A 24,786-nucleotide genomic window follows, 5' to 3' on the forward strand; every position below is an offset into this window, starting at 1 on the left:
TATTACCAATGGAACTATGTCCCTTTATGACGGAACGGATGAAAGGCGATGACGAAGGGGAAAAACTACGCCAAGGCCAATACGCCAAGGACGATGTGAACGGGGAATACCCGCCCATCGTATGTTGCAAAAAGGGAATGCAAAAACGTTCTGCCCGCACACATAACCACAATCCTAAAAAGGAAAGCGGACGAATATGTGGCTGGGTCAATTCTACGATGGAATGATCCACTGCTTACGTACACGATCGTAATTTTTGTGATTCCCGTTTTCTTGCAGTAGCCAGCCAATGTGTTGTCAGAGTACTCAGCTGCTGCTTGTGGAATGCTTTGTGGCCAGCAGACAAGATGATGAAAGTGTAATAGTAAGAAAAGGAGAGATTGAACGGAGAGGGCGGGGTAAAAAACTGTTTGGGGCGGAGAGGAAGGAAGGATACTTTTTGTTGTTGTTGTTGGGCTGGTCTTTTTTTTTCTTGATTTTTCTTTTACCAAAGCGCTGAGACGTTTTTTTTGTTGGTTGTCGTTTTTGTTTTGCAATTTGGAGGGGGGGGACAAAACGTCAAGATGACTTGTAGGAATAAAATGCCCCCATGCTTTTATATTTTCCTTGAATTTCCTTCTTGTCCAAAACTGCTTTTGGATATTCTTGATATTTGTTTAATCCTGCTATATAGACAAAAGGAGATACTGCAAGCAATAGACAAAGCAAGAGAAAGCACCTCTGAAAACGCGCTATGGACAGTGGGGAGCGAGCGTATGGAGAGCACATCGCCGCCAAGCTAGTGTTTTCATCCTTGGTGGATCTCCTATCCTCTGCCTCGCGCCCTGCCATCTTGGCCTCTGATGCGCGATCCCCGCTATCCCATGCAGACCTGCGTTCCTTTATCCAGCAATTCGACCTCCAAACGTTTGGACTTGGACGGAATGATAGAATTGGCGTCATCCTTCCAGAAGGACCAGAGCTCGGAGTCTGTTTGACGTGCGTCCTGGCACGGGCAACTGCCGTCCCGCTCAACGAAAAGGAAATTGAGGAAGAGATTGTGTCAGAGTTGGAGCAAATGCGCGCAAAAGCTGCCATTGTCTGCAAGTCACGGTCGCAGGTATGCAATTGGAAAAAGAAAAACTGGGCTTGAGCGAGGGCATGCGCAGCAAACAAATTCATATCTTCTTGTTTCTTGTTTTTAGGATCGCATCGTGTCGCTGCTTGCTTCGGCCGGCTTTCTCGTTTTGCTTTTGGAGCCAAGCCCTTCCATTGCTGGTCTGTTTACCCTTTCCGCCGCGCCCGGTCCAGTCATCATCTCCCCATCCCCACCTATGGTCCAGCCTTACACACGTCCGGATGATTGCGCCTTGGTGCTTCGTACATCAGGAACATCGGGCAACAAAAAGACAGTTCCGTACACGCTACGTACACTCTGCATAGGCGCGATATGCGTCGCAAAGTCATGGGCACTTCAGGAAAACGATGTCAACTTGAACATGATGCCCCTCTACCATGTCGGTGGAATTGTTCGAAACCTGCTTTCTCCACTCCTCAGCGGTGGAGCAGTCATCACTTGCAAGGGATTTGATCCTGCAATGTTTTGGGACATTGTGGAGGCCTCTCCCATATCGCCAACGTGGTACTACGCAGTGCCAACAATGCACCATGCTATTCTTCAGGAAGGTCGGGAGCGATATAGTGGCCGTTCCCCTGCCACGATACGCATGATTTGCAACGCTGGAGGAGGACTTCAACCATCGCTTGCCGTCGAGTTGCGCAATTACTTTATTGGGGCCGTTGTACTGCCGTCATATGGAATGACAGAATGCATGCCAATCACTACACCTCCCCAGGACTATGCGCTGGATAGACCAGGAACTTCAGGAAAGTCGGTTGGACCAGAGATTGCCATATTCAATGCAAGCATGGACGTTGAGCAGCCACCCAGAGTGATTGGCAACATTTGTGTGCGCGGAGAGCCCCTTTTCGGTGGTTATGAGGGAAACCAAGCCGCAAATGACAAAGCTTTCAACAGTGCTGGCTGGTTTGACACGGGAGACATGGGATACCTTGATGAAGATGGCTACTTGTATATTACTGGCCGCTCCAAAGAAGTCATCAACCGCGGTGGTGAAATCATTTCCCCTGTAGATGTAGAATCCGCTGTCCTAGAGCACCCTAGAATAAGGAATGCGCTTGCATTCTCTGTTCCTCACAATATTCTACAAGAGACGATTGGGATTGTGGTCGTACCAGAATCTGGTAGCACGCTCGTGGACATTGCAGAGCTACACAGGTGTGTATTCTCGACTATGTATTGTGATGGTAAAACTCTAAGCTTCTTGAATGATTAGATTCCTGGCCGAATCATTGCACCCCTCAAAATGGCCCCAGGTCCTTGTGTACATGGACGATCTTCCAAAGAACATGAACAACAAGCCTCTGCGTATTAACCTCGCCAAACGGTTGGGAATTCCAGAGTTGCAAGACGGGACTTCACAATTTAGCCGCATGTATGAAGCAGTGGCACCACCCCGGACTGCATCTCTCTCTGAGCCGATTCCCGCTCAACGTATCAAACCCAACGGATCAAAACTAATCCATTATTTACTTCGCCACGACGGAGTTGCAGATGCCGTGGCACTCACAGGATTTAGTAAATCGGATCCAGAGGCGTTGGTGGCATTTGTCGCTACTTGGTCATCACACAATTTGCGATCCGATACTCTTTACGAGTACCTGGACACGCAAGGTCGGATTCACGATTATGAGCGACCTAGGGAAATCATTCTTTTGTCGCAGCTGCCACGTCGCCACGACGGAAGTCTGGATGTTGATGCTCTTTCTACTCGCTTTGCTGAAGTATCGGCCAGCTCTGAGGACATGTCGCGTCTTGAAAAGGGCATTGGGAATCTCTTTGTCGATGTCCTTAATGTTCCGGAAGTTACGAGCCGTGATGCCGACTTTTTCGAGCTTGGTGGAGATTCTCTTAAGGCTGGACGCCTTGTACATATGATAAGGTGAGTTCTTGTGAAGTTCTATAGATTTGGTTTCGTCTGTATGATCGAAAAATTGACGGGAAGAATAATTTAGAAAACGTCTTGACGTCAATATCCCTGCGTCCAACATTCTACGGTATCGGTCGGTGGCTTCGCTCGCCTCGACTATTGCCGAAAGACTTCCGCCGGATAGTCCGTGGCTCCGATCCGAATCCGTCATTTCCTCCTCTGCCAGTGACCTAAGCGGCTCAACCGCTCATGACTCTGGAGATGAGTCTGATGATGTTCCTCGCCCGAAAAGCAGTGCCAAGAGCCCGCTCTCTATTTCTGCACTATTTATCCAATTACTCTCCATTTTGATCTTGCGTCCTTTACGGATCACCTGCAGGTGGATCTTTTTTGCCTACGTGCTCATTTGGACGCATCCGTGGTTTCGGTTGGGAGGAACCATGGACACTTCGTGGTTGCATCCCGTGCAGTTGATGCTGGCGCTGGTGATTGCTCAGGTTGTGCTGTGGGTTTTCCTCCCCATTTTGGGAATTGCTCTCAAGTGGTTGGTGATTGGAAGGTACAAGGCTGGAAGGTATGCTTTTTTGTGCTGGTGCAAATGTTTTATATTTTGCTGCAAAGTCTAATCTCACTTGTTCCTTCTTGTTAAGCTATCCCCTGTGGGGCTCCTACTACCTCCGATGGTGGTTTGTGGATCAAGCTTTGCACTTGTGTGGGAGGGGATTCTTTGCACTCAACAATGCAACAATGCGATGGTATCTCCGCTGTATGGGAGCTCGCGTAGGTGCAAACAGCCAAATTGACCTCAAAACGAATTTTGGCGAATACGATTTGATTCAAATTGGGGAAAACTGTGGCTTTGAAAGCGCTCGAGTCCGTCCATTTACGATGCAAACAGGTCGAATGGTGCTGGGACCTATCGTGATTGGACACAATTCTGTTGTGAACATCAAGACCACTATTGCCCCGGGTGCTATGGTCCCAAACAACACAGTCTTTCCTCCTCTCTCTTCTTCGTACGAAATGGACGATGCATCTGAAGAGTACCGAGGACTGTGTCGCACGACGGGCCCAACAGGTCCACATCTTATCGTACAGCTTCTTCTTGGCTGGCCAGTTATTTTTATCGTGAATTTATTCGGAATGATCCCTTGGTTAGGTGTTATTTACTTGATGAGCGCGCAGAAATTTTTTATCCGCGCTACGTCGGCGTTCGCGTTTGGAGACGTTCTACACTATTTTGCAGCCCCGGCAAGGATAGGGTACCATGTCCTCGCTATAATTATGCGGGACACGATCAGCCCGTTCTTGTACCTTGCCGCATGTATCCTAATTAAACGTCTTGTCATTGGGAAATTCAAGGCAGGCCCGCGAGACCTGTCCCAGATGGGTCTTTTACGGTACTGGTTGATGCAAAAGTTGTTGGGAGACGGAACACTGGGAGGAGTGAACGCGCTGCTTGGATCGCACTATGAATTCACAAGCATGATCTACCGGGCGCTGGGCGCTAAAATTGGCAAACGCATCTACTGGCCAGGAACCGGCTTATTCGTTTTCGAGCACGATTTGATGGAAGTCGGCGACGATGTCGTATTTGGATCTCGGTCGTTCCTTGTCTGTTCAGACCAATCCGAGAGTGCTCCAATCAAGATTGGTGCGGGGGCCATGATTGCGGATCGATGCGTACTGCTCCCGGGAGCCACCATTGGACGGAACGCCATCATGGGTTCAGGAGGGTTGGCCCGGAAAGGGACTCACTATCCTGCTGGATCCATTTGGTTGGGCTCGGCGAATGGTGGTGCCACGTTATGGGATATGGGGAATGAACGCGAGGCGGAAAAGGCCCCGACAGACACACCCTTTGGAAAAGCGTTTTACGAAAAGAAGGCTTCCTTCACCGTCCTACCCATGTGGTTTTGCGCCGGATACAATATTGCTATCTCGGTATTCACGTCGACATACTGGTCCCTACCCGTGCTTGCCGCCATTCAGGTTGGCAATCTCTTTTACGTGACTGGAAAGCACCCCAAATTGTTTGATCAGATTAGCCCAACCTGGGTGGCTATCAGCACGTATTGCGCCATGTTCCTGACAGTATCTGTTGCGTTCACTATTCTTGCATTCGGCGCTTTGGGGATTGAGATTGCGGCCAAATGGTCACTCTTTGGACGTCGTGCAGTTGGAAAGTACAACTGGGATGAATCGTCCTACTGCCAAAGATGGCAAGTGTATATCGCGATGCTTCGAGTTCGCCGCGATATTCTCGACTACATTCGCGGGTCTTGGTACATTGTACAGTTTTTCCGATTCCTGGGCTGTCGCATTGGAAAACGTGTTTGCTTGTATCCTACAGGCGGTGATCCAATGATGACAGAGCCAGATCTCATCACCATTGGTGATGATGCTGCGGTGGACAATGCTTCCGTTGTCTGCCATCTAAACAGCAAGGGTCAGTTTTCGCTGAACCCGCTCGTGATTGGTGCTGGCTCTATTTTGCGGTCCAACTCTCGTTTACTCTCGGGTGCGCACATGGAGGAAGACGCGACCCTTTTGGAGCATACTTTAATTGTGTCGGGGGATGTGGTAGAAAGTCATTCGGTGTGTCAAGGTTGGCCTTCTATGGATGTCACAAATGAACGCTCTCGCGCTTTTGCTCAATATGGGAGCGTCAGAAAGAGGAAGCCAAAGTGGAGACGCAAGATTCGGGGCTTCTTTGGCGTTTTCCGATCCAAGAACTCTCACAACAAACTCACGGATGCGGCTCCATTGGTTTTGGCAAACACTGGAAGGTGGACACCTCCTGCCGACGAGTCTGGAAAAGATACGGATAATATGCATAGTACATTATCTGTTTAATATTGTAGATAGAGCTGGTGTCTATTAATTGTATGTAACGATCTTTACGGGGAAAATATTCATTATACAATATATCTGATCATCTGATTATGCCATAGAATATCGCTTGACATTAAGATATGATGATGTCGATGAATGCTCATTATGCTCAAATAGTAAGTCCCAAACCTGATGTACTACCTAATTCTAAGATGGCTATGGAGAAGGTATTGCGTTTCTTTGTTCTCTACAGGTAATTAGCCATCGTCACTTCCTTGGCTTTCAATCCACACTTTTCGTAAAAACCAACATTCTTTTCGGCACAGGACAGGATGACCTATGGGGATAAAAATGTGAATCTGTAACAAACTGTAGAGACGTGCAGCAAGGGCGTTTCATGGTTTTAACCTTGTATGCTCCCGAGTGTTTGGCGACAAGAGTTAACGCATTGATGATCCTGTCATGGAATTTTTAGAGATTGCGAACGTCTGCAAATACAAATATCACCATTCAAGGTTTTTCAAAGTAAAACTTACAGTTTTCCCAAGTTCTTTCCCCGTGCCGAGTTATCCACAACGATATCTAAACACACAAAACCATTAAAAGTGGACTTACAAAAATCATCCAACTTTGGAAAAGAGGGTACCTTCAATATGCCCCACCATCCCGCATTCGTGTACAAACTTTGGTTCAATGATAACTGAGCCTGCCCTACAAACAGAAATTACAATTGTCTCTCAATTTTTTACTTGCATGGTTCACCTTGGTAAAATGGCCATTTGACAAATTGAACATTCTTACCCAACAATGATCCCTCGACCAAGATCTTCTATAACAATGCAGTATTTCGATTCATTCCTTTCTCGTAGAAGATCAAACCGTTCTAGATCCGTTCATGAGTGAGCAAAGTGTGATGTACAGAGAATCGTGAGATGATCCCGCTTACCAGCAAATTTCCGCTTGGAAATTGTTCCAATGGTCGTCAACTGTGACAGCAACTCTAGATATCCTATAAAAGTCCCGTCCTGCATGACCGTCCATCACTGTCCTTGAACTGTAAAGAAAATGCAGACCTTTATCATAGTCGTTCACATTCAATGGTCGTATCGTGTAGCCTTCGGGAACTTGAGCAACAGCCTCCTTTGGAATCCGACTCGGATCAAACTGCAAGTCGGGAGAGCTAGCCATCCATGCAATTGGACTGCGTCCTTTGATGTGGATTGCGCGGATTTCGGGGGGAGTGGATATTGGAGGCATAAGGTATATGTGGGTTGAAAGACAATCACAAAAACAGTTTTAGAAATATAATAAAAAAACAATAGTCAATGGCCAGCAATGCATATTATTTAGTTTGTACGTAAGCACATCTAGAATACCTGGGGATATCAAAAGCTGTGGTAGCGCTCCCAATGTGGAAATTACGAGACAAGGTTCAAGTATCCTACGTAACAACAGATTTTTGAAAGTGCTGTAAACAAAACTTGTAAATTGAGTTTCTTTTCGTTTGCTTTCTTGTTTTTTTTTTTTTTTTTTGGTGATTGCCAACATGAGCCCAAACTGGTAGCAACTCTTCAGCCCAAACTCAGCACCACAAGCTTGTGATTCCCGTTTTCCTTTTTTTGGCCTAGCCAAAGTTCTGCGCAGTCTGCGGCAGTCACCAAAAACGTTTTGTTGTTTTCCGTCGTTGGGCTCTACGCACGCGCTCGCATGCCTTTTGACTTTTTTGAACCGCTGGCTGGCTATGATCAAAAAAGAAACCTTAAATCGTCCTGCTTATAAAATGAGGCTCCTTTCGAGGGTCTGTTATCCGATGCCGTAAGTGTGGCTTGAAAAGCGTTGCCATGGAATACCGCGTCTATAAAAACTCGTAGCAGAACTAGAAAAAGCAATTATTCGTTCAACTTTCTTTTTTTCTTTCGGCCTGCCGGGGGGTTTGAAGATCCAGACTGCTTTTTGGGACATGGTCCAGCTCGTCTAGCATTTTGGCCGTCTTTTGTTCACCTCCAATGCTTTGATGGTTCTGTGATGGATCATCAATCATTGGGGCGTTGTTCTTGACGTTTCGCTACCGGCTAGGCCAACCTGAGCGACCAGTCTCATCTCTTTGTCAACCTTGGTACTATCTCCAGTTCAACTCGTTATTTGAGTCAGATGCTATAGGTGAGTTGAGACAAGGATGCAGAGGACGCCCGGGATGATGAGCTTGACTTTTACAGTTATCCCTGTCTGAGTTACACACATATAATGCGGACACATTTGCTTTACCTCTCTGACTTTGGGCGTCCTCTTGCGCTGAATGTTTGGCTTTTCATGCTGGTTTCTTTTTGCTGACTTTGGTATTTATCGTTGCAGAGACTCTGACCGAACTGCCGTATCTCATGTATCGTGCAACGGTATGTACGGCCGGGTGAGTGTTGTTGATCTGTACTTGAAAAGATTGCGATGATGTATAAAACGTTGAATACAATGAATCAAATGGATATGTTGTCTTGAGTATTGATCTGAGCTGTGTCGTTGGATGTCACGCCCACACATGAACCTTGAGCAGTGCTCACTACGCAGTGACACCAAAGGATGGGGAATTGGCCGTGTGATCCATCCGCATGGGGGTGTAGCGCCGCAGCCTTCTTGGTTACGGAACCCATACACTGTTGCTTCCATATGCAGACAGCCCTGTGAGAGGCCAACGAGTTCACATCAGGCTGCAACGCCATAGACAGCCAGTGAGTTGGGAACTGGAGAACTCCAACGGCATTACGGAGCACTTGTCTTCATCTTTTGCAATCGCACATCAATTTAATGCCTTTACTGTTTCCAAAGTTGCATTTAATATATACATAGAGTTCCCCGCAAAAAGCTAGTAGGTGCCAAAATAGCGATCGCCAAAGTTTCCAAATCCTGGAACAACATGTCCTTGATCATCCAGCTCCTGGTCAACTTCCGCTGTCACTACCCTAACGCTAGGGAAGGCATTGGCTATCGTATGCAACCCGAGCGGCGCGGCAATAAGCGACAGAAAGATGATGCGATCCTGTGGAACATCGTGGTCCAAAATCACTCGAATTGCCATCAGCGCGGCAGCGCCTGGTTGAAATAAATGAAATGGTTAAAGTTGCAAATGAACTCGAAAGTTTGATGGAAGAAAAAATAACAATGGTCTCACCCGTGGCGATTTGGGCGTCACTGATCAATACATATCGCTGACTGATATCCGACGGCAATTTACAATAGTGTAATTGCGGCTCACCCGTGCTGGGATCTGTCTGTATGAGGATCTTGCCTATTGGAATGTCCTTGACCACGCTTCGCAACCCCCTTTCCATCGTTGCTCCTGAGCGAATGACTGACACCCCACAAACCTTTGAGAGAAAATACTGCAGGTTAGCTAGCCCGCTAGGTGAATGTACTGGGTTCATGACAGCACCTGCTCTTTCCATATGACACCCTTGTAGATGCTTCCGATGGGCGTTATGACATCCGCGTTACCAAACGGTAGTTCAGCAAGACCCCTATCACCAAGATTAAGTATCACATCTGCCGATCAATAGTCCAATGAGACTCTAACCGTTCAACGATGATTCTGGATAATCGCTCCGCATAAAAGATAAAGTCATGTCTGCTTGTCGTCCGGTCTCTTATAATGGTCAACAGCGCCTTGAGCTCATTTGTGGGCTTTAACGTGCGTAAAATCGACGGTAACTCCTTCTTGACATTGATGTTCGATAACGCGACCTTGAGGGAGAGTCCTCGATCATTTAGCTGTCTAGCCAAATGCTTTGTGATCACATCAATTGCAGCTGTTGCTAAGCGGTGAGCGGTTTTCTTGAAAGATATGGGGGATGTAATGCACATACCAACGTTGTCCAACCCACGAGGAATGATGACTATATCAATGACCAAAGGTCAGAATGATGATCCGCCAAAGAGAGGCTAGCCCAAAGCGAGATCTTACCATCAGCGTATTTCATGGTTGGGTATATATGCTCATCAAAAGCAGGTTTTACAAATTTCCGATATTGGTCTAAAACACCTCGGATATCTCGCCCTCGCTCTGCAATGTCTCGTTTCACTATGAGAGAGTGTCATGTCAGTTGCACTTTATTTCATGAGCAACATATCCCAAAGCTCATCATACGTCGTCTTGCGAGTCGAATGTCTGCATCGGTGTCTACAAAGATCTTGAGATCCATAAGGTCTCTAACTGATTTATCATACAGAGCAAAGATGCCCTCAAAGACCACCACATTGGCTCCGTAAACGGTTTGCGACTTGTCGAGGCTAGAATAAACGCATTAGTTCCAAACGACAAACATGAGTTCAAAGTGGAATCTCGGAGTCACCACGAACCGATTATGTGTCGCGAAATCATAGATCGGAACGTCGACTTTGATGCTATACATTAGAAGAGGATTATTACTCGCTATCACAGAAGCTTCCATGCAAAGAGGAACAATCCAACGATGTTTACCCTTTCTTTAGGTTGAGAAGCGTCTGATGCAGTGCTTCGTAGTCGAAAGCATCTGGGATAGAGCGAGTTCAACGGTTCATGGAACACATTCCACCTAACACAGTCTTCCAGATCAAACGTAGCGGCTTACTGGGATGATCAAAATCATATTCACTATAAGGGGAATATGAGATGGGGCGAATAAAGTTACGTTCAATCAATACATTTGATATAGTCAACGTAAACAAACATTATCAGCTACTCACTTTCTGTGTGCGGCAGCAACTTGTTCGGGAGTCAACGGTTTATAGAAAGAATCCATAGATAACAGAATGACCTAAATTCAACAACAGCACGCTGCATGAGAACTGCACACGTCGACGGGAACAATGTGGAAGCCGCATAGCCAGGAGGCGATTTCGGCATACTGACCCAAGGAACCCCCAGACTTCGAATAATCCTTGTAGACACGCTGGTTTTTCCGCTCGCACTTCCTCCCGCCATACCAATAATGAATGGTTCGACTGGCTTTCCGTCGATATTGTACCTGTTCACAAGAACTGGCAACTATAACCAAACAATAGACAATTCCAAACTCGAAGCAATGCATTCGTTACACACCATGGAAATCTGCCAGCCGAGAGGAAGGTGCTCATCTTCCTCTGAATGCTACGCGGAGCATTCTGAACGTTCGACATGTTTCAATGGTTGAAAAAGCACCAACTGGCGATCTAGAACAAAAAGTGTAGGTGCCCATATCTCATACGAGTTTCTTCGTCACGTGGTTACAAGGATGCATGGAGGAGGCTGGCATTTCCATTTGTTGAATTTAAGATGACTGCACAGGATGTTGAGCATTCCGTTGGTTTTATGCAAAGGAACTAATGCTTTAAAATATTGCTATGTTGGCATATCAGTAGTTGCAGCAATTGTAAAAAGGTAAAAACTATGTTGGGTGACCGATGCTTGTCCGAATTCCGATTGGCACAACTGTTCCCCACATCACCTTTGCTGGAGTTGCAGCCGTAATTTATGTCATTTCACACACAGTTCCTCCGCAAGAGGCCCTGCTACAACGAGTATACTCAAGTATGATTATAGTGCGCCGCAGCCTTGACTGGTCTGCAGCCTTCATCCCATATCCTCGTTGTGGGCCCAGTGTAAGAATTATTGGCATTCAATGGGGACCACTGTCATCCACGGTCCACTGCTGCTGCATGGTCTCGCGCTACAGACTATTCTGGTTCTTTGCATTCTGCAAAGGTGATGCACTCGCTCTCTTCTATCGCACTGAATGGATATTCAGCTTGGTTCATCCATCTTTGATATCTTTGAAGTCATTTCAATATGGGTCTTGAGTGACAGGGCCATTCCATCCGACTCGGCCAGTAATGTTTGCCTGTCCCCTGATGTCGACCGCCTATCCTAACGGCTGCTATTGTACAAGGATACTCGCTGGCGGATTTGTCCGACGCAGCCATGGAATCTTGTTCAACCATGGCAGATATTTCTCATGACTCATGTCATTACAAATGATGGTAGACCTTTATAAAGTACAAAGCTGCTGGATGCCTCCACAGAGATAGGTTTTGATTTATCAGAGTGTCAATATCACAAGCAAACAAACGGAACGAAACGAAAGATGAGCGGTTCCGCAGCAGAATGGTCCAGCATGGCTGACGAGTATGAGAAAGTAGCCACTGCGTTCACCATCCCGGTCGCTCAAGCCGCCTTGGCGCTACCCCTACTACCTACCGACAAACCTTTAAAGATCCTGGAGGTCGCATGCGGGTCCGGAGCATTGACTGGTTTGCTTGCTGAGCGGTTCGCAGGCAGCGGGACGCAAATCGTGGCAACGGACTTTGCGGAGGGCATGGTAAAGTTTATGCAAAAGAAGGCCTCCGAAAATGGCTGGAAGAATGTTACAGGACAGGTTATGGATGCTACGGTAATTTCCTTACAGATTCATTCATTGGGCGATAACATTTATCCTCAATGTGCATCCTTCTCTCGTCTTGCAGAAATTGAATGTTCCCGACAACTCTCTTGATGCCGTTTTCTGCATTTTTGGAATTATGCTCATGCCAGAGGGTTCCAAAGCCCTTGGCGAAATGCATCGCGTTCTCCATCGCAATGGCATTGCTTGTTATACGACATGGGGAGAAAAAGACTTTGATCCAATCATCCAAGAAGGTATCCGCCGTTCCAAGCAGCAAGTCCAGTATGACCAGCCACCCAGCGTGACGCGGACACCTGGCTGGAGCGACCTGGATTTCTGTATTGGAGAATTAGAAAAAACTGGGTTCTCAAAAGTGGAGGGGCAGAAGTATAGAGGAACCTGGGTAGTTAACGATCTAGACAAATTTCTCGGGCCTTTGGTAAGGAATCCTGGCATGAAGGGCTCGGTGCTCAAGGACTTTACTCCAGAGGAGCTTGAGCAGTTTCAGGCGCTACTCAAGCAACTCTTTCAGGAAAAGTATGGCGTAAAGGATATATACGAGTTTAATGTAGTGGCCAACATTGTTTTTGGACAAAAGTAATGCTTCACGCCTGTCATGTCATGAACGTCTTGCCGGATTGACTTGGATTTTGGGAATGTTGACCAGGGAGGTGACCTACCGGGATTTATGGATGGGCTTTTGGAAAGTGCAATGTACTCCATGTGGCGGTAATGCAATCCTTCACGGAGATGAAAGTGTTGTGGAGGCGTCTGCCTCCGCGGGGCTGCGTTCCGCCTGGGCTCTTTACCAGCACATGCAAATGTCGTCCATGTCGTATTGTCAGTGTTTACATGACGGTCGCCACTAAGTCATAATCAGATCGCCATATCCTATTGTTTGATGCTCCATGTCCACATAAGTTCTAGGGTTATTGTTTGCGATGGCCGTGGAAAGGACATTCCAATGTCATATAAGGTATCGAGTCGATAAATACCAAGTTCCAGGCAATAGATCCGAAAATAGTTTGTATGTACAACCTTTAGAGCCAAGACTGGAGCGCACTTTAGGTTGACTACTGTTTGGTGGGATTTTGGGCGTTAGCTGCGGAGGATTTCTATTTACTGGTTAACTTTAATTTTATGCGTAACAATGTTAAGCCTGCTTAATCCGGAGAGTTATGGCTGATCGGAACATGCATTGTCCATGTAGACAAAGGAGGCCGCCCTCCGGAACTTGCCCTGAAGAATATGACACATTTCGCCCATTGCTTGCATAAGGCCCAGTTCGAATCCAGAAACAATTGTATATTGCTGATCCGCATATGCATGCTTTGCGCCAATATCTTCATATAGTGCAAGCCGGGTATAAAAAGTGGCGGGCGCAAGATGCCCTCCCTCCGGTGTTTTCTGCCGTATAAGGTGCTAAACAGCGAAAAAGGCCTGCGACACAATCAATGTCAGCTACAGGCAGTGGCCACGAGAACTCCCAGGCGTCCGCCGTCTCCAAAGCGGAAGATATAACGGAGGGAAAATGGCAGTCCAGATTCATGAAGGGTTTGAAGCAAGGAAGGCTCCCCATCAGTGCATTGATTATCATGTTCATTGTACCACTCGCAACCGGTGTTGCCATTTTAGCTTGGGGTTTAACGCATAGCGCGGCTTTGGTATGCAATAATATGAAAGCGTCTCTAGCGTTTCCGAATGGCTGAACAACATCTCCCACAAGGCCTCCGCAGCAAAGCTTGCAAATTCCTTGCAGGGAGAGGTATTTGTTGTCTCAAGAACCGCAGGTACTTGACTGGTGACTGAACAAATCTGTAGATCCTCGGTCGAATTTCAGCAGATATCCTTAACCGCCTGCACGCCATGGAAAAATCAGTCGACGAACAGAAACGCAACTGGGCGCAAGGTCTATTCCAACTTGGCAATTATACAGGTGGCGATTATAGCGGGAAGGAGGATGCCATGATGAGGATGTTCAGTACCCTCATCCCGCATGCTGATTTGTACATGTCTCAGCACTTTACCACAATGCCCGATGGAGAGTTTTGGGGTATCAATAACTTTCTCAATGAGGACGGTACAAGAACGTTTCAACTAATGCGACAGTATGGGTTTGATTGGCATTTCTACGTTGGAAATGAGACCGATTACACAAACCGAACGACACCTTGGGAGGGGGGTGCATTGGACTTCAGCTGGGACAATAGAGCTAATCCTTGGGTTGCGGTACGATCTATTTGAATACTGATTGCACTCATGCTCACACTCGTTGATAAAAACTCTTCATACCAGCCGATTGATCAGACTCCTGAACCGGCCCGCTCTCAGCTATCTCTCTGGATTCCCCCTTACGTGCTTCCTGACTCGGCGGGCTTCGACGGATGGCTAACCTTCGCCAAGCCGATCTACAACCTAACCAAGGACTACATAGGGATTCAGGTAAGCATAAGCATACCTAATGTGTTAGTATCAGTATGGCTAATGATGACAAACGTTACGTCTATGCGAAGGGATCCGATATGTCCTTGTCGTGGTTTGAGGGGCCGTTGAGACGCTATGCTCAATACATCCCGTACAGATCGGCGATATACGTGTTTGGACTGTATCCCGGCAAAGACGAGATAGTTGGAGCCTCTACGATAGCGAGCCGAGAGCTCATAAAGAGCGCCGCGGAAGGCAACCCGGATCCAGCGCTCAACCGCCTTTTGACCATTCCCGAGCTTGCCGCAAATAGCTCTGTTTGGGAGCCTGTATCTGCCCTCTATAAATACCTTCTCGCAACGTCCGATGGTTCGCTCTACAAATTTGTTGGCGACTATCCCGGCACTTCCATTCAGCTAAAACTGTCTGACGGGCAATACATTGTTCAAGTCGAGCAAATACAAACATACAATTTGAACTGGGGCATCGTGCATATAGTCTCGCAAGACGACATCCTCGAAGAGCTGCACGCTAGCAATACCAAAACCATTGGAACAGTCATTGGGGTTGTCGGCGCGGGTTGCGCTGTCGGGATTCTTTTCACATATTTCTTGTCAAAAGCGCTGTATATGATCACACGAGATTTGGTTCTCCTATCCGACTTCAAATTTAAAGACGTACTCCAAAAGGATTTGGATAAAGAGACTGGAATGCGTCGACCACAGTATAGTCGAATCGCTGAGCTGTAAGTAGTGCGCCCTTACGCATCTCGTTTCTGTGAGCCCAAGTTAACAAACCTGTTCTGATCGTATGTGCAGATGGCAAATCCAGCGCGCGTTTCACAAGATGGTGGTTACGTTTGCCGATGCCGTTGCTCAAAATAAGCGGTTCAACGCTGCTGAACAACGCCGTACAATGTCCATGTCTTCTGCGCAGCCGGCGTCTCCCAGGAGTGAACTATGAGCGCGAGAGGGTAGCAGTTGTCTGCACGGGTTGAACCTTGGAATAACATTCCAGAGCAAATACATTACTCCCTTGTTCCTGGCGAGAGTTCTGATTGCATGAGATACTCTCACCAGCTTGTACTAAAACTGAAGCTTTCAAGCTTGTAGATTAAAAAGGAGACGTTTTGGTTTCCACTTTGTTTCGTAAGAAAAGCTTTATAGTCCGTTGTGGAAGAAGTTTCTTTGGACCATCTTTCAACATGTTTGATACTTGCTAGCAATCTAGCAGTCTAAAGGACCAATTGGCTGTCCTTGCAAGACATGGCGAAAGGTGCATCGTAGGTTAATTCCACGGTGCAGTTCATTTCCTTACTAAAGAAACCCGAACTCTCGCACACTATTTTGTCCTTCAAGTGTGGTTCAACACAAGTCCCATGGGAAGCATCGATTTTGCGATCGAGATTTTGTCCCGGTACGGTCCTGGCAATCATGTCCCTAGAGTCTCTAGATGAATCCCGTGTCTCGACGTCGACTTCCCGTCCAGATGGAGAGCCGACAAGTGGCATGCCGTAGCTTACGTCGTAGCGCCAGGACCATTATCGCTCCCGCTCGCAAGGATGGCACCTTTGCTCAAAGTAGAGCTTTTCGGATTTTGGAACTCGCTGACACTAACAAAATGGAAAGGATTCTACAACGACGGCTCCTATTGCCATTCTAGCTGATTCGCGAAATTCAATATTCGCGTTAGTTACGATAAAATGCTACAATGCTGGGGTAAAGGTAAAAGGGGAGTGTGATCGTTCTTCAGTGAAGCAATCATTGTGGTTCATAATTGATATACGCCTTCTCGAGTTGGACGGATCGGACTGCCTGTACTGCCAATGCTGGATGATAACATTCTTTGGGATAACTTTTGTTTGGCTAGGTTCATACGTTCCCCATATGCGGACGCGCTTGCCAGAGGTAGAGTAGATGAACTCTGCCATCTCAAATTAATGTAATCATATGCAAACTTTGGGCTGTATTCGTTTGCGCCTGTAAGCTCATCAATACCGATCTCATCATAAAACAAACAAGACAAGAGCTCCCCACCCAAATGAACTTCTGGTGTGGAACCAGGGAAGGATGGCCCTAATAGTAGAGATAATCGCTGGATGTGTCAAGTTTAGTAATTGAAAATGGTACTTTTCCCATTTGGTGATAACAAGCGAATGAGCCGGCTTCTCAATCTCTCTGGGAGCCTAGTCACATCGCGCGCAACGCACAATGCTGTTGAACTGCCTCGTATTCTTCTTTGCTAAAGACCTCATTCTTGCGCGGGACAAGAGGAACGAGTTCCTGATTGGACGGCAATAAAGAGACCTGCGAGTACTCGTCTTCCCAAGAACTGTTACGACCTCAAAGGGCAATAGTTGGACATCCTGCCTGATGCACCGCTGCTGTCGAGACTTTCAGTAATGACCACAAAAAGGTAAGTTTTCCGTCCTTCTTTTTCACCATGGCCCTTGATATCTCCTACCCACGTTGTCCCTTGGTTCTGCCATAGCGCCGTGAGTCGTTTTTTCGCAATCTCCCACTTGCCAAAAGATATGACATCATGATTGGAATGCATTCGATGTCACATTATGGCTTTTGTTATAACTACGTTATAATCTGCTTTTGCACAGTGTGAAGGCGGTTAACATCGATGATAAGGAGCATCTTGAGGTTATCAGGATATCTCCTACAGGCCCTTCCCCAAGGCGTTGGGCCTCGCGCGTTCACCTGCTTTTCCACCTGGTTCCCTCGCCTTCTTGAACTTCCATCCAGCTTTTTCACTTTAACGATTCCGCAGTCTCATCCCTTGCTTTTTTCTGCCCTCAGCCCTCTGTCACCCGTGTACATACAACCGTCAAGGGTATCTATCTCGACCAACACTGGTGAGCACACGCAAAGATCGCTATGCTTGACTTGCTTATGAACCCTGTGTTCTTTTGCAGCATCAACCCCATTTGCAAAGAAAATGGTCGCTCAGAGTAGCCAGAAGCCTCCTTTTCCAACGCAGAACGGCGCGGCGACGCAAGGACGTATAATTGTGGTCACCCACCATCTTCCGTGGACCTCTATCACCACAGCTGGTGTCAAGTCATCCCTTCGTCAGACGGGCGAACGACCGGCAAATGCAGCAAAGTTCACCGAGATATCTCCACGATCGAAATCTGGTAACTCCCCAAAGGAAAATGGGTGTAAACCTACGGTAGACACGGCTCCTGGGGGACGTTGGAAATTTCAGGAGCGCCGCGGTCATTCGGCAATATTCGCTGGAATAAACTCTCTCAAAGATACGGAGAAGTTGATTCACATTGGATGGACCGGAACCACGTATGATGATGAATCGTATCCATTGGAATCCAACAGCTTAACACCGGAGCTGCGACAAGCGTTGACAGACGAGCTTTGGGAAAGGAAAAGGTGTGTCCCCGTCATTTTAGACGACAAAAAGGCAGCCGGGCACTACGAAGGCTATTGTAAAACAGGTAGGATGAGAAAGCTGGTATTCTGCTGCCCATCAGCGACCTAACGTGTCCTTTTAGATTTGTGGCCTTTGTTCCACTACATGTTGTGGGATTTTGCCCTGGACGCGGCTGAGCATGATCCAATTTCATGGGTCGACTACCACGATGTGAACCAACAATTCGCCGATGCTATACTGAAAGTGTATCAACCAGGCGATCTGAGTAAGTGCGCAGAGATCACGTTCGTAGAGATTTGGAACTTATATTTTTGTGATCAGTATGGATCCACGACTATCACCTCTTGCTGGTGCCATCGATGGTACGGCAAGAATTGCCTGATGCTACTATTGGCTTTTTCCTGCATACTCCGTTCCCTAGTTCTGAACTGTTCCGATGTCTGCCAAGTGAGTTTTTCGTATGCTTGTTTTCCCGTGGTAGAGTGCTGTTGACAGATTGGTGGAATGTAGGACGAAAAGAGATTCTTCAGGGCGTGCTAGGATCTAGTATGATTGGCTTCCAAACATACTCCTATGCTAGGCACTTCCTTAGCAGCTGCACCCGAGTACTGGGACTAGAGTCCTCACCGAAAGGCGTGGATTACAAGGGTTCGTTAGTGGCTATCAACATCTTTCCTATTGGGATTGACGCTGTAAAACTCCAAGAGCGCAGGTATTGTCCTTGTTGATGAGTTGGATTTGCATGTGACAGCTAGTGACTGCGCTGGGCTCTTCAACAGGAAACAACAGAATGTCTTGGATAAGATGGCTGCTATAAAAGAACTATATTCTGGAAAAAAAATTATCATTGGACGTGATAAGCTCGATCACGTCAAAGGTGTCCAGCACAAACTCAACGCCTTTCAAAAGTTTCTTACCACCTTTCCCGAATGGCAGAACAAGGTTACCATCATTAAGTCTTTCTTGTATCGGCAATGGTCCCTAACTCCCCGGTGATTAGGTGGTGCTGATCCAGGTGACATCTCCTGCTGAACGGGAATCGCACAAACTGGAATCGAAGGTTTCTGAACTTGTGTCCCGCATCAATGGAAACTTTGGATCACTCGAATTTGCTCCTGTACATCATTACCACCAACACTTGGATCAGGATGATTACTACGCTCTTTTGAGCATTGCCGACCTTGGATTGATTACATCGGTTCGAGACGGGATGAACACGTCCTCCCACGAATTTGTCGTGTGCCAACAGGAGAACCGAAGTCCGCTGATCCTTAGCGAGTTCACCGGGACCGCAGGGTCTCTTAGTGCAGCAGCGCTCGTTAATCCTTGGGATTATCAGGTGAGATGAGTTTCATTACGCGGATGGGGCTTTGGACGTCCATCCTCACCTGGCTACCATAGGGGGTCGCAAACGCTATCAATGAAGGCTTACTGATGTCCCGAGAAGAAAAGGCTATCAAGCACCAGGTACATGATTTGCATGCCAGGCGAATGAAACTTAACTATTATGCCTAATCTTCGAGTTTTAGCAATTGTTTGATCACGTCACCAGTAATACCGCCGAATTCTGGGGACAATCCTTCATTAAAGAGCTGCGAAAAGCTGCCCAATCTCGCACAGCAACCAACCCAACTCCTGCCCTGGACTTTGCACTCATGCTGGATAGATACAGACAGGCATCAAAGCGCCTACTAATGTTTGACTACGATGTAAGTTATGTCCAGTCTCGCGCCCCCAAGATAGTATATGAACATCCAAATTGGCTGCTTATTTTGTAGGGCACATTGACTCCCATTACCAAAACACCGGGTGCCGCGCTCCCACCCCCTGAAATGTTGAAAGCCATGCAAATCCTGGCAAATGATCCTCGTAATGTGGTCTTTGTAATCTCTGGCCGCGATGACGATTGTCTAGATCGATGGCTGGGCGAAGTCAAAGGGCTTGGCTTGAGGTACGCTTCTTGTATTGGTAAATTTACCCCGTCCATGTGGATTTTAACATGACGTTAAGTGCCGAGCATGGTTGCTTTATCAAATATCCGGATCACAAAGGCACAGGAAAGTGGATCAATCTTTCAGAAGACGTGGACTTCTCATGGAAGAATGAAGTCACGGAAATTTTCAACTACTACACTGAGCGAACGCAAGGTATGACTGAGGATGTGCGCAGTCCATGATGTGACGATGATACTCATCATATGTCCAGGGTCTTTTGTTGAGCACAAACGATGCTCCATCACATGGCATTACCGTCTGGCAGATCCGGAATACGGGTATGAATTTGTCCTGTTTCTCTTGAGCTCGAGCTGTCACAGGCGCCGTCGACTAAGTACTTTTGTTCCAGACATTTCCAAGCCAACGAATGTCAAAACCACCTCGAAAATGCCATCTTGTCCAAGTTGCCGGTAGAAATCCTTATTGGCAAGAAAAATCTAGAGGTGCGTCTCCGATCGGGCTACAAATCCAATAGTGATGATTGACCGGATTTTGCAAAAGGTTCGGCCCGTGTCGATTAACAAGGGAGAGATTGTGAAGCGCCTTCTATCTCAAAACCCGGATGTAGAGTTTGTGTTTTGCGCTGGGGACGATAGGACCGACGAGGATATGTTCAAAATGGTGCGGAGGAGCGCCCTCCCTGACCACGTCCAGTGCAACTGCACGATAGGAAATGCCACGAAAAAGACGCACGCCCAGTGGCACGTTCCAGCGCCTGAAGATCTTATCCGCCTGATTGGCGAATTTGCAAAAGAGTCCACTGTACATAGTTCGTTGTAGACTTTTCTCCATTTCTGGTAAGGTCGCTTTCCGTATATTTTATCACGAAAAATGGTGTAGATGCGGCGTTGACACTGTGATAGGTAGATGACGGTTGTTTGGATTCTAGAGGCGAATCTTATATATTCATACCAATCTTGTTATAAATCTGAATATCAGAGAATTGTCATGTATATATTGTTTGGCTAGACATCCCATTCCGTCATCAGGCTAGTTGCTCGGAACAAAATTCGGTTAGAGATTTTGTCCCTCTAACAAGTAAGATATCGTCTCCGTGAACAAGATTGATCCTTCTATCTCCCAAAATCTTGGCGGTTTCAATCCACGCTTGCAGCGTCACCTCACTCCAATTAAGCTGCTTTCCGAGGTTTCGAATCCCCTGTTCACCAATGTACTCAACACTGACATCTCTCTTCAGAATCCTGGCAGCAGCATTGGCAACCTCTTGCGGAGCATACTCATCAGGCCCAACTACTTGCACGACTTTGATGCCCTTGTCCACTTGTTCTTTTACCATCCAGTCACCAATGACATGAGCAATGTCACTTGCTGCTACCATGGCCAGTTTGTCTCCCACGTTTGGAACTGTACTTGTTAGGATGTTTTGACCATCCTTGACAGCAGCCAACGAGAGAGCCCAGTTCTCCATAAAATAAGCGGCGCGAATAATGATGGTTTCGCACTCTAACTCTTTCTGGAGGATGCGCTCTATAATGTGGCAAGTCCGGAGGAATCCTGAACCGCTCGCTAGCTCGGCACCCAGCGTGCTGAGAAAAATGACTCTTTTAACGTTGCCTGCTGACCGCACTGCCTGGACAAAACTGTTGGCGGTCCTTCCTGCTTCGGTGAAAATGTCACGGGAAAAGTCTTCAGGATGTAAAAAGAAAACTGTGGAAGGAGAATCATGAGAGAACCCTGCCGAGAGATCACTTGGGTTGTTTATATCTGCAATGGAAGTTGTGCATCCTTCCTTTTCGAGACCCGGCGCCTTGCTGGCTGAATGGACAATGCAGTGAGTGCGGAGATTGTGAGACCGAAGGTAAGAGACAAGATGAGTGCCAACGTTGCCCGTGGAGCCTGTAACGATGTAAATCATTGTGATGGAGGATGTGAATGTAGAAACCCATTTCTGTCGAGGACACTAAAAAGCAGGACAGCGCCATTTGTGGGGAAGGTTTTGGAGCGCGGTTGATGACCTCACGCGTCAGAACAACTGTCGCCTGCATTTCACAGCAACAGATACCATTCCAACGATTTTATATTACAAAAGAAAAACATAAAGTGAAGACGACGACATTAAAATATGGGGACGACAACCATCACACGTTGCCATCCCCCAAACGGAATCGATGCACCCGGGCTCCCTAGCCATCTAACCAAAGCTCCAACCCATTCATCCTCTATGGTGCAAGATATGAATTGGCAAATTTGTGATGTGGCTCATCAATTTGAATGGCTCCAAGCTCCATCTAAAATGAGAGAAAAAATCATCGATGAGAGATTGACACCTTGAAAACCGCCGCCGAGAAAGTCCAGCTTACCTCGTGCAAAGCTTTGCCAGCGGGGACCATAGGGTATACATGCTCATGCTTGCAAACAATGGCGTCCAGGATAACAGGCTCATCCGTCTCCAGAAACTCTTGCATCGCATTTGGTAGCTCGTCCATAGTACGTGCACGAATACCCTTGCAGCCCATAGACTCAGCAAACTTGACAAAGTCAGGGTTACGCATCACAGTGCCCGAGTATCGCTTGTCGTAGAAGAGATCTTGCCATTGTTTTACCTTTATACAAGAAAATGACGGACATTAATTATATGTCGACTTTGAGGATGAAACGGCATCGTGCTCTGATCCTTACCATTCCCTGGAAGTCATTGTTCAGGATCAAGACCTTGACACCAATGTTAAACTGCCTTGCCGTCATCATTTCCATTCCCGTCATTGAGAAGGAAGCATCGCCATCAATATCCACGACAATTTTTTCCGGGAATGCCACTTTGGCACCAATGGCAGAGGGGAGACCGAAGCCCATAGTTCCGAGACCACCGGACGTTACAAATGTACGTGGTGATCTCCAGCGGTAGTACTGGGCGGCCCACATTTGGTGTTGACCGACGCCAGTAGTGATAATCACATTTTCCTTCATGTGGGCCACCTGTCGATTCAGCTCCTCGATAACAGCTTGTGGTTTCATAGCGGTGCCAGGGACTGATGGAGTATACGAGAATGGGTATTTTCTCTTCCATGTCGCCAATTGATCGAACCACGCGTCCCGCTGTCGGTGTTTAACGTGGTCCAAAAGACGGCGCACATTCGCCGACACGTCACCTTCAATCGCCAAGGTAGCTTCCACCACTTTATTGATGTTTTTGGGCATGATCTCAAAGTGGTAAATACCCCCCTTTCCTTTCAAAGCTGCCTGTTTTGCCGCAGGGGCAAATTCTGGTGCGAAGAGTTGATTTAGTACAAGTGGGGTTGCATCACGAATGAAGCACCACTTACTTTTCAGATTTCCGGTGACACGATCATCGAATCTGGCACCAAGAGCAACGATAACGTCGGCTGTTTGCATCGCGAGATTGGCATACGCTGCACCGTGCATTCCAAGCATGTGCAAACTCCGTGGGTCCTCTTCATCAAATGCTCCCAATCCTTGAAGCGTAGTAGTGACAGGTACGTTTGCCTTCTCCACCAACTCGCGCAAAATTTTCGGGCCCTCTGGTGTAGCAAGCATGCCCTGCCCCACATACAAGAGAGGCTTCTCGGCACGGTTGAGAGCCTTGGCAACAGCGGCAATGTTTTCGAGGGTAACAGGAGAAGGCTCTGAACTAGCCGTCAAGGGTTTTCGCCCAGGAATAGACGGGCCGAAGCCGCCAACGATAGGCTTCGTAAGTGTGCCAGCAGTCACGTCCTTGGGCAAGTCCACCAAGACCGGTCCCGGACGACCGGACGTTGCGATCTCGAATGCTTCATTGATACGGCGTGGCAGTTCAGCAATGTCCTTCACCATTACATTCCATTTTGTACAAGATCTGCTGATACCGACAACGTCAGCCTCCTGGAAGGCGTCAGTCCCAATGGCTGAGGTTGGGACCTGCCCACAGAATACCACCATAGGAGTGCCGTCTGAGAGAGCGTCCTGCATAGGTGTGACAACGTTTGTGGCCCCCGGTCCCGATGTCACCAGAACAACACCTGGCTTTCCGCTGATTGCATGGAAGGAACATTGTTACGACTGCAGGAGATATCCAATGCATCTCTCATTCTACTTACGTTACACGAGCATATCCCTCGGCCATGTGTCCAGCTCCTTGTTCATGTCTTGGCAGGACAAAATCAAAGTAATCGCTGTTATAAATGGCATCATATACAGGCAGGATTGCTCCACCCGGGTAACCGAAGACAGTTTTCACTCCTTGTCTCAGCATCATCTCGTGGAAGATCTCGCCACCCGTCATGCCAACAAAAGTGGAGTCGACCACAGGGTCATTTCTTGCCGCCGTTTGGGCAGGTGCTGCTCTTGTCGGGGATGGGATGGACGTTTGCTGTTTCTTCAATGGCTGGAGGGGCTCAGGGCTTGCCTTTTGCGTTTGAGCTGTGAAAGCTGTTGCCTCGCTTTGACGACGGCTTAAAGTTCGATAGACATTGAGCACCATCCACTTTCACAAAAACAGACCTGAACAAAGAACATACCTGGCCACAGAGCCTTGGAATCGCCGCTGCTTGGAAGCGCAAACAGCCGAGTTTGTCGCATAGCGTGAGCACCGACGTGTCGCTGTGGAGAACATGCTGGTGCAGAGGGATACGGGGCGGATGCAAATGGAGGAACCTTCTTTGTACACAATCGTCTCTCCTCCCAAACGATGGGTTAAAGTGATCTGATTGGCAAGAAAACGGCTTGAAAGAAACAAGTCGACGATGAAAATCAATTCTGAGATTTCATTTCTCGTTTTGAACGCGGCACAGCACTTGAAAACCA

The 24,786-nt window shown here is 47.4% G+C and overlaps 8 protein-coding genes across 9 annotated transcripts; 4 read left to right on the forward strand and 4 right to left on the reverse strand.

Annotated features, from left to right (window-relative positions):
- Positions 1 to 300: 300 nt before the first annotated feature.
- On the forward strand, positions 301 to 5,945 carry SPPG_02647 (uncharacterized protein). The gene is made up of 5 exons (XM_016750928.1): positions 301 to 1,099; positions 1,185 to 2,278; positions 2,337 to 3,002; positions 3,076 to 3,564; positions 3,641 to 5,945. Exons 1-5 carry the CDS (start codon positions 734 to 736, stop codon positions 5,844 to 5,846), a joined length of 4,821 nt encoding a protein of 1,606 aa, XP_016610193.1. The 5' UTR covers positions 301 to 733; the 3' UTR covers positions 5,847 to 5,945.
- SPPG_02648 lies at positions 5,898 to 7,588 on the reverse strand. 2 transcript variants are annotated; one of them, XM_016750930.1, is made up of 8 exons: positions 7,202 to 7,588; positions 6,899 to 7,033; positions 6,772 to 6,834; positions 6,627 to 6,708; positions 6,472 to 6,536; positions 6,362 to 6,407; positions 6,234 to 6,282; positions 5,898 to 6,162 (listed from the first exon to the last, which is right to left on the reverse strand). In XM_016750930.1, the coding sequence occupies exons 1-8, from the start codon at positions 7,371 to 7,373 to the stop codon at positions 6,073 to 6,075; spliced, it is 702 nt and encodes a 233-aa protein (XP_016610195.1). In that variant the 5' UTR covers positions 7,374 to 7,588; the 3' UTR covers positions 5,898 to 6,072. The 2 variants fall into 2 exon arrangements, with proteins under 2 accessions (XP_016610195.1, XP_016610194.1); XM_016750929.1 differs by lacking the exon at positions 7,202 to 7,588 and having other exon boundaries at positions 6,899 to 7,123.
- Positions 7,589 to 8,589: 1,001 nt separating this feature from the next.
- SPPG_02649 (uridine kinase) lies at positions 8,590 to 11,004 on the reverse strand. The gene is made up of 13 exons (XM_016750931.1): positions 10,894 to 11,004; positions 10,705 to 10,819; positions 10,539 to 10,609; positions 10,424 to 10,446; positions 10,294 to 10,345; positions 10,173 to 10,217; positions 9,961 to 10,103; positions 9,778 to 9,894; positions 9,680 to 9,709; positions 9,391 to 9,622; positions 9,250 to 9,334; positions 8,989 to 9,184; positions 8,590 to 8,909 (listed from the first exon to the last, which is right to left on the reverse strand). Exons 1-13 carry the CDS (start codon positions 10,968 to 10,970, stop codon positions 8,683 to 8,685), a joined length of 1,413 nt encoding a protein of 470 aa, XP_016610196.1. The 5' UTR covers positions 10,971 to 11,004; the 3' UTR covers positions 8,590 to 8,682.
- Positions 11,005 to 11,831: 827 nt separating this feature from the next.
- Positions 11,832 to 13,097, forward strand: SPPG_02650 (uncharacterized protein). Its single transcript, XM_016750932.1, has 2 exons — positions 11,832 to 12,220; positions 12,294 to 13,097. Exons 1-2 carry the CDS (start codon positions 11,915 to 11,917, stop codon positions 12,810 to 12,812), a joined length of 825 nt encoding a protein of 274 aa, XP_016610197.1. The 5' UTR covers positions 11,832 to 11,914; the 3' UTR covers positions 12,813 to 13,097.
- Positions 13,098 to 14,242: 1,145 nt separating this feature from the next.
- Positions 14,243 to 15,681, forward strand: SPPG_02651 (uncharacterized protein; the record flags this gene model as incomplete). Its single annotated transcript, XM_016750933.1, has 4 exons — positions 14,243 to 14,440; positions 14,507 to 14,653; positions 14,725 to 15,380; positions 15,454 to 15,681. The coding sequence occupies 4 exons, from the start codon at positions 14,243 to 14,245 to the stop codon at positions 15,596 to 15,598; spliced, it is 1,146 nt and encodes a 381-aa protein (XP_016610198.1). The 3' UTR covers positions 15,599 to 15,681.
- Positions 15,682 to 17,258: 1,577 nt separating this feature from the next.
- On the forward strand, positions 17,259 to 21,102 carry SPPG_02652 (alpha,alpha-trehalose-phosphate synthase (UDP-forming)). Its single transcript, XM_016750934.1, has 15 exons — positions 17,259 to 17,498; positions 17,559 to 18,095; positions 18,153 to 18,296; positions 18,353 to 18,478; positions 18,542 to 18,743; positions 18,811 to 18,973; positions 19,032 to 19,370; positions 19,433 to 19,498; positions 19,561 to 19,740; positions 19,810 to 19,982; positions 20,042 to 20,178; positions 20,237 to 20,303; positions 20,375 to 20,468; positions 20,527 to 20,822; positions 20,889 to 21,102. The coding sequence occupies exons 1-14, from the start codon at positions 17,267 to 17,269 to the stop codon at positions 20,803 to 20,805; spliced, it is 2,739 nt and encodes a 912-aa protein (XP_016610199.1). The 5' UTR covers positions 17,259 to 17,266; the 3' UTR covers positions 20,806 to 20,822; positions 20,889 to 21,102.
- On the reverse strand, positions 20,904 to 21,963 carry SPPG_02653 (uncharacterized protein). Its single transcript, XM_016750935.1, has one exon. It carries the CDS (start codon positions 21,899 to 21,901, stop codon positions 21,011 to 21,013), a length of 891 nt encoding a protein of 296 aa, XP_016610200.1. The 5' UTR covers positions 21,902 to 21,963; the 3' UTR covers positions 20,904 to 21,010.
- A 16-nt stretch (positions 21,964 to 21,979) lies between these two features.
- On the reverse strand, positions 21,980 to 24,727 carry SPPG_02654 (acetolactate synthase, large subunit, biosynthetic type). The gene is made up of 6 exons (XM_016750936.1): positions 24,501 to 24,727; positions 24,081 to 24,434; positions 23,310 to 24,013; positions 22,666 to 23,249; positions 22,347 to 22,589; positions 21,980 to 22,274 (listed from the first exon to the last, which is right to left on the reverse strand). The coding sequence occupies exons 1-6, from the start codon at positions 24,593 to 24,595 to the stop codon at positions 22,206 to 22,208; spliced, it is 2,049 nt and encodes a 682-aa protein (XP_016610201.1). The 5' UTR covers positions 24,596 to 24,727; the 3' UTR covers positions 21,980 to 22,205.
- Between the last annotated feature and the right edge of the window lie 59 nt (positions 24,728 to 24,786).

The sequence above is a fragment of the Spizellomyces punctatus genome (genome assembly GCF_000182565.1).
Source record: "Spizellomyces punctatus DAOM BR117 chromosome Unknown supercont1.4, whole genome shotgun sequence".
Lineage (NCBI taxonomy): Eukaryota > Fungi > Chytridiomycota > Chytridiomycetes > Spizellomycetales > Spizellomycetaceae > Spizellomyces > Spizellomyces punctatus.

Coding starts and splice junctions, on each gene's coding strand:
- SPPG_02650 (XM_016750932.1), top strand. CDS start 11,915: ATGAGCGGTTCCGCAGCAGAATGGTCCAGCATGGCTGACGAGTATGAG. Junction 12,221..12,293: donor GACAGGTTATGGATGCTACG/GTAATTTCCTTA, acceptor CTCGTCTTGCAG/AAATTGAATGTTCCCGACAA.
- SPPG_02648 (XM_016750930.1), bottom strand. CDS start 7,373: ATGTTGGCAATCACCAAAAAAAAAAAAAAAAAACAAGAAAGCAAACGA. Junction 6,709..6,771: donor TTCCAAGCGGAAATTTGCTG/GTAAGCGGGATC, acceptor GAACGGATCTAG/AACGGTTTGATCTTCTACGA. Junction 6,163..6,233: donor AACACTCGGGAGCATACAAG/GTTAAAACCATG, acceptor TTATCCCCATAG/GTCATCCTGTCCTGTGCCGA.
- SPPG_02649 (XM_016750931.1), bottom strand. CDS start 10,970: ATGTCGAACGTTCAGAATGCTCCGCGTAGCATTCAGAGGAAGATGAGC. Junction 10,820..10,893: donor TCGGCTGGCAGATTTCCATG/GTGTGTAACGAA, acceptor TCTTGTGAACAG/GTACAATATCGACGGAAAGC. Junction 10,610..10,704: donor GAAGTCTGGGGGTTCCTTGG/GTCAGTATGCCG, acceptor TGTTGAATTTAG/GTCATTCTGTTATCTATGGA.
- SPPG_02654 (XM_016750936.1), bottom strand. CDS start 24,595: ATGTTCTCCACAGCGACACGTCGGTGCTCACGCTATGCGACAAACTCG. Junction 24,435..24,500: donor TTCCAAGGCTCTGTGGCCAG/GTATGTTCTTTG, acceptor TCGAACTTTAAG/CCGTCGTCAAAGCGAGGCAA. Junction 22,275..22,346: donor CTGGCAAAGCTTTGCACGAG/GTAAGCTGGACT, acceptor CTCTCATTTTAG/ATGGAGCTTGGAGCCATTCA.
- SPPG_02652 (XM_016750934.1), top strand. CDS start 17,267: ATGATAAGGAGCATCTTGAGGTTATCAGGATATCTCCTACAGGCCCTT. Junction 17,499..17,558: donor ATCTATCTCGACCAACACTG/GTGAGCACACGC, acceptor GTTCTTTTGCAG/CATCAACCCCATTTGCAAAG. Junction 18,974..19,031: donor TTCCCGAATGGCAGAACAAG/GTTACCATCATT, acceptor CCCGGTGATTAG/GTGGTGCTGATCCAGGTGAC.
- SPPG_02653 (XM_016750935.1), bottom strand. CDS start 21,901: ATGATTTACATCGTTACAGGCTCCACGGGCAACGTTGGCACTCATCTT.
- SPPG_02647 (XM_016750928.1), top strand. CDS start 734: ATGGACAGTGGGGAGCGAGCGTATGGAGAGCACATCGCCGCCAAGCTA. Junction 2,279..2,336: donor GACATTGCAGAGCTACACAG/GTGTGTATTCTC, acceptor TTGAATGATTAG/ATTCCTGGCCGAATCATTGC. Junction 3,003..3,075: donor CGCCTTGTACATATGATAAG/GTGAGTTCTTGT, acceptor AGAATAATTTAG/AAAACGTCTTGACGTCAATA.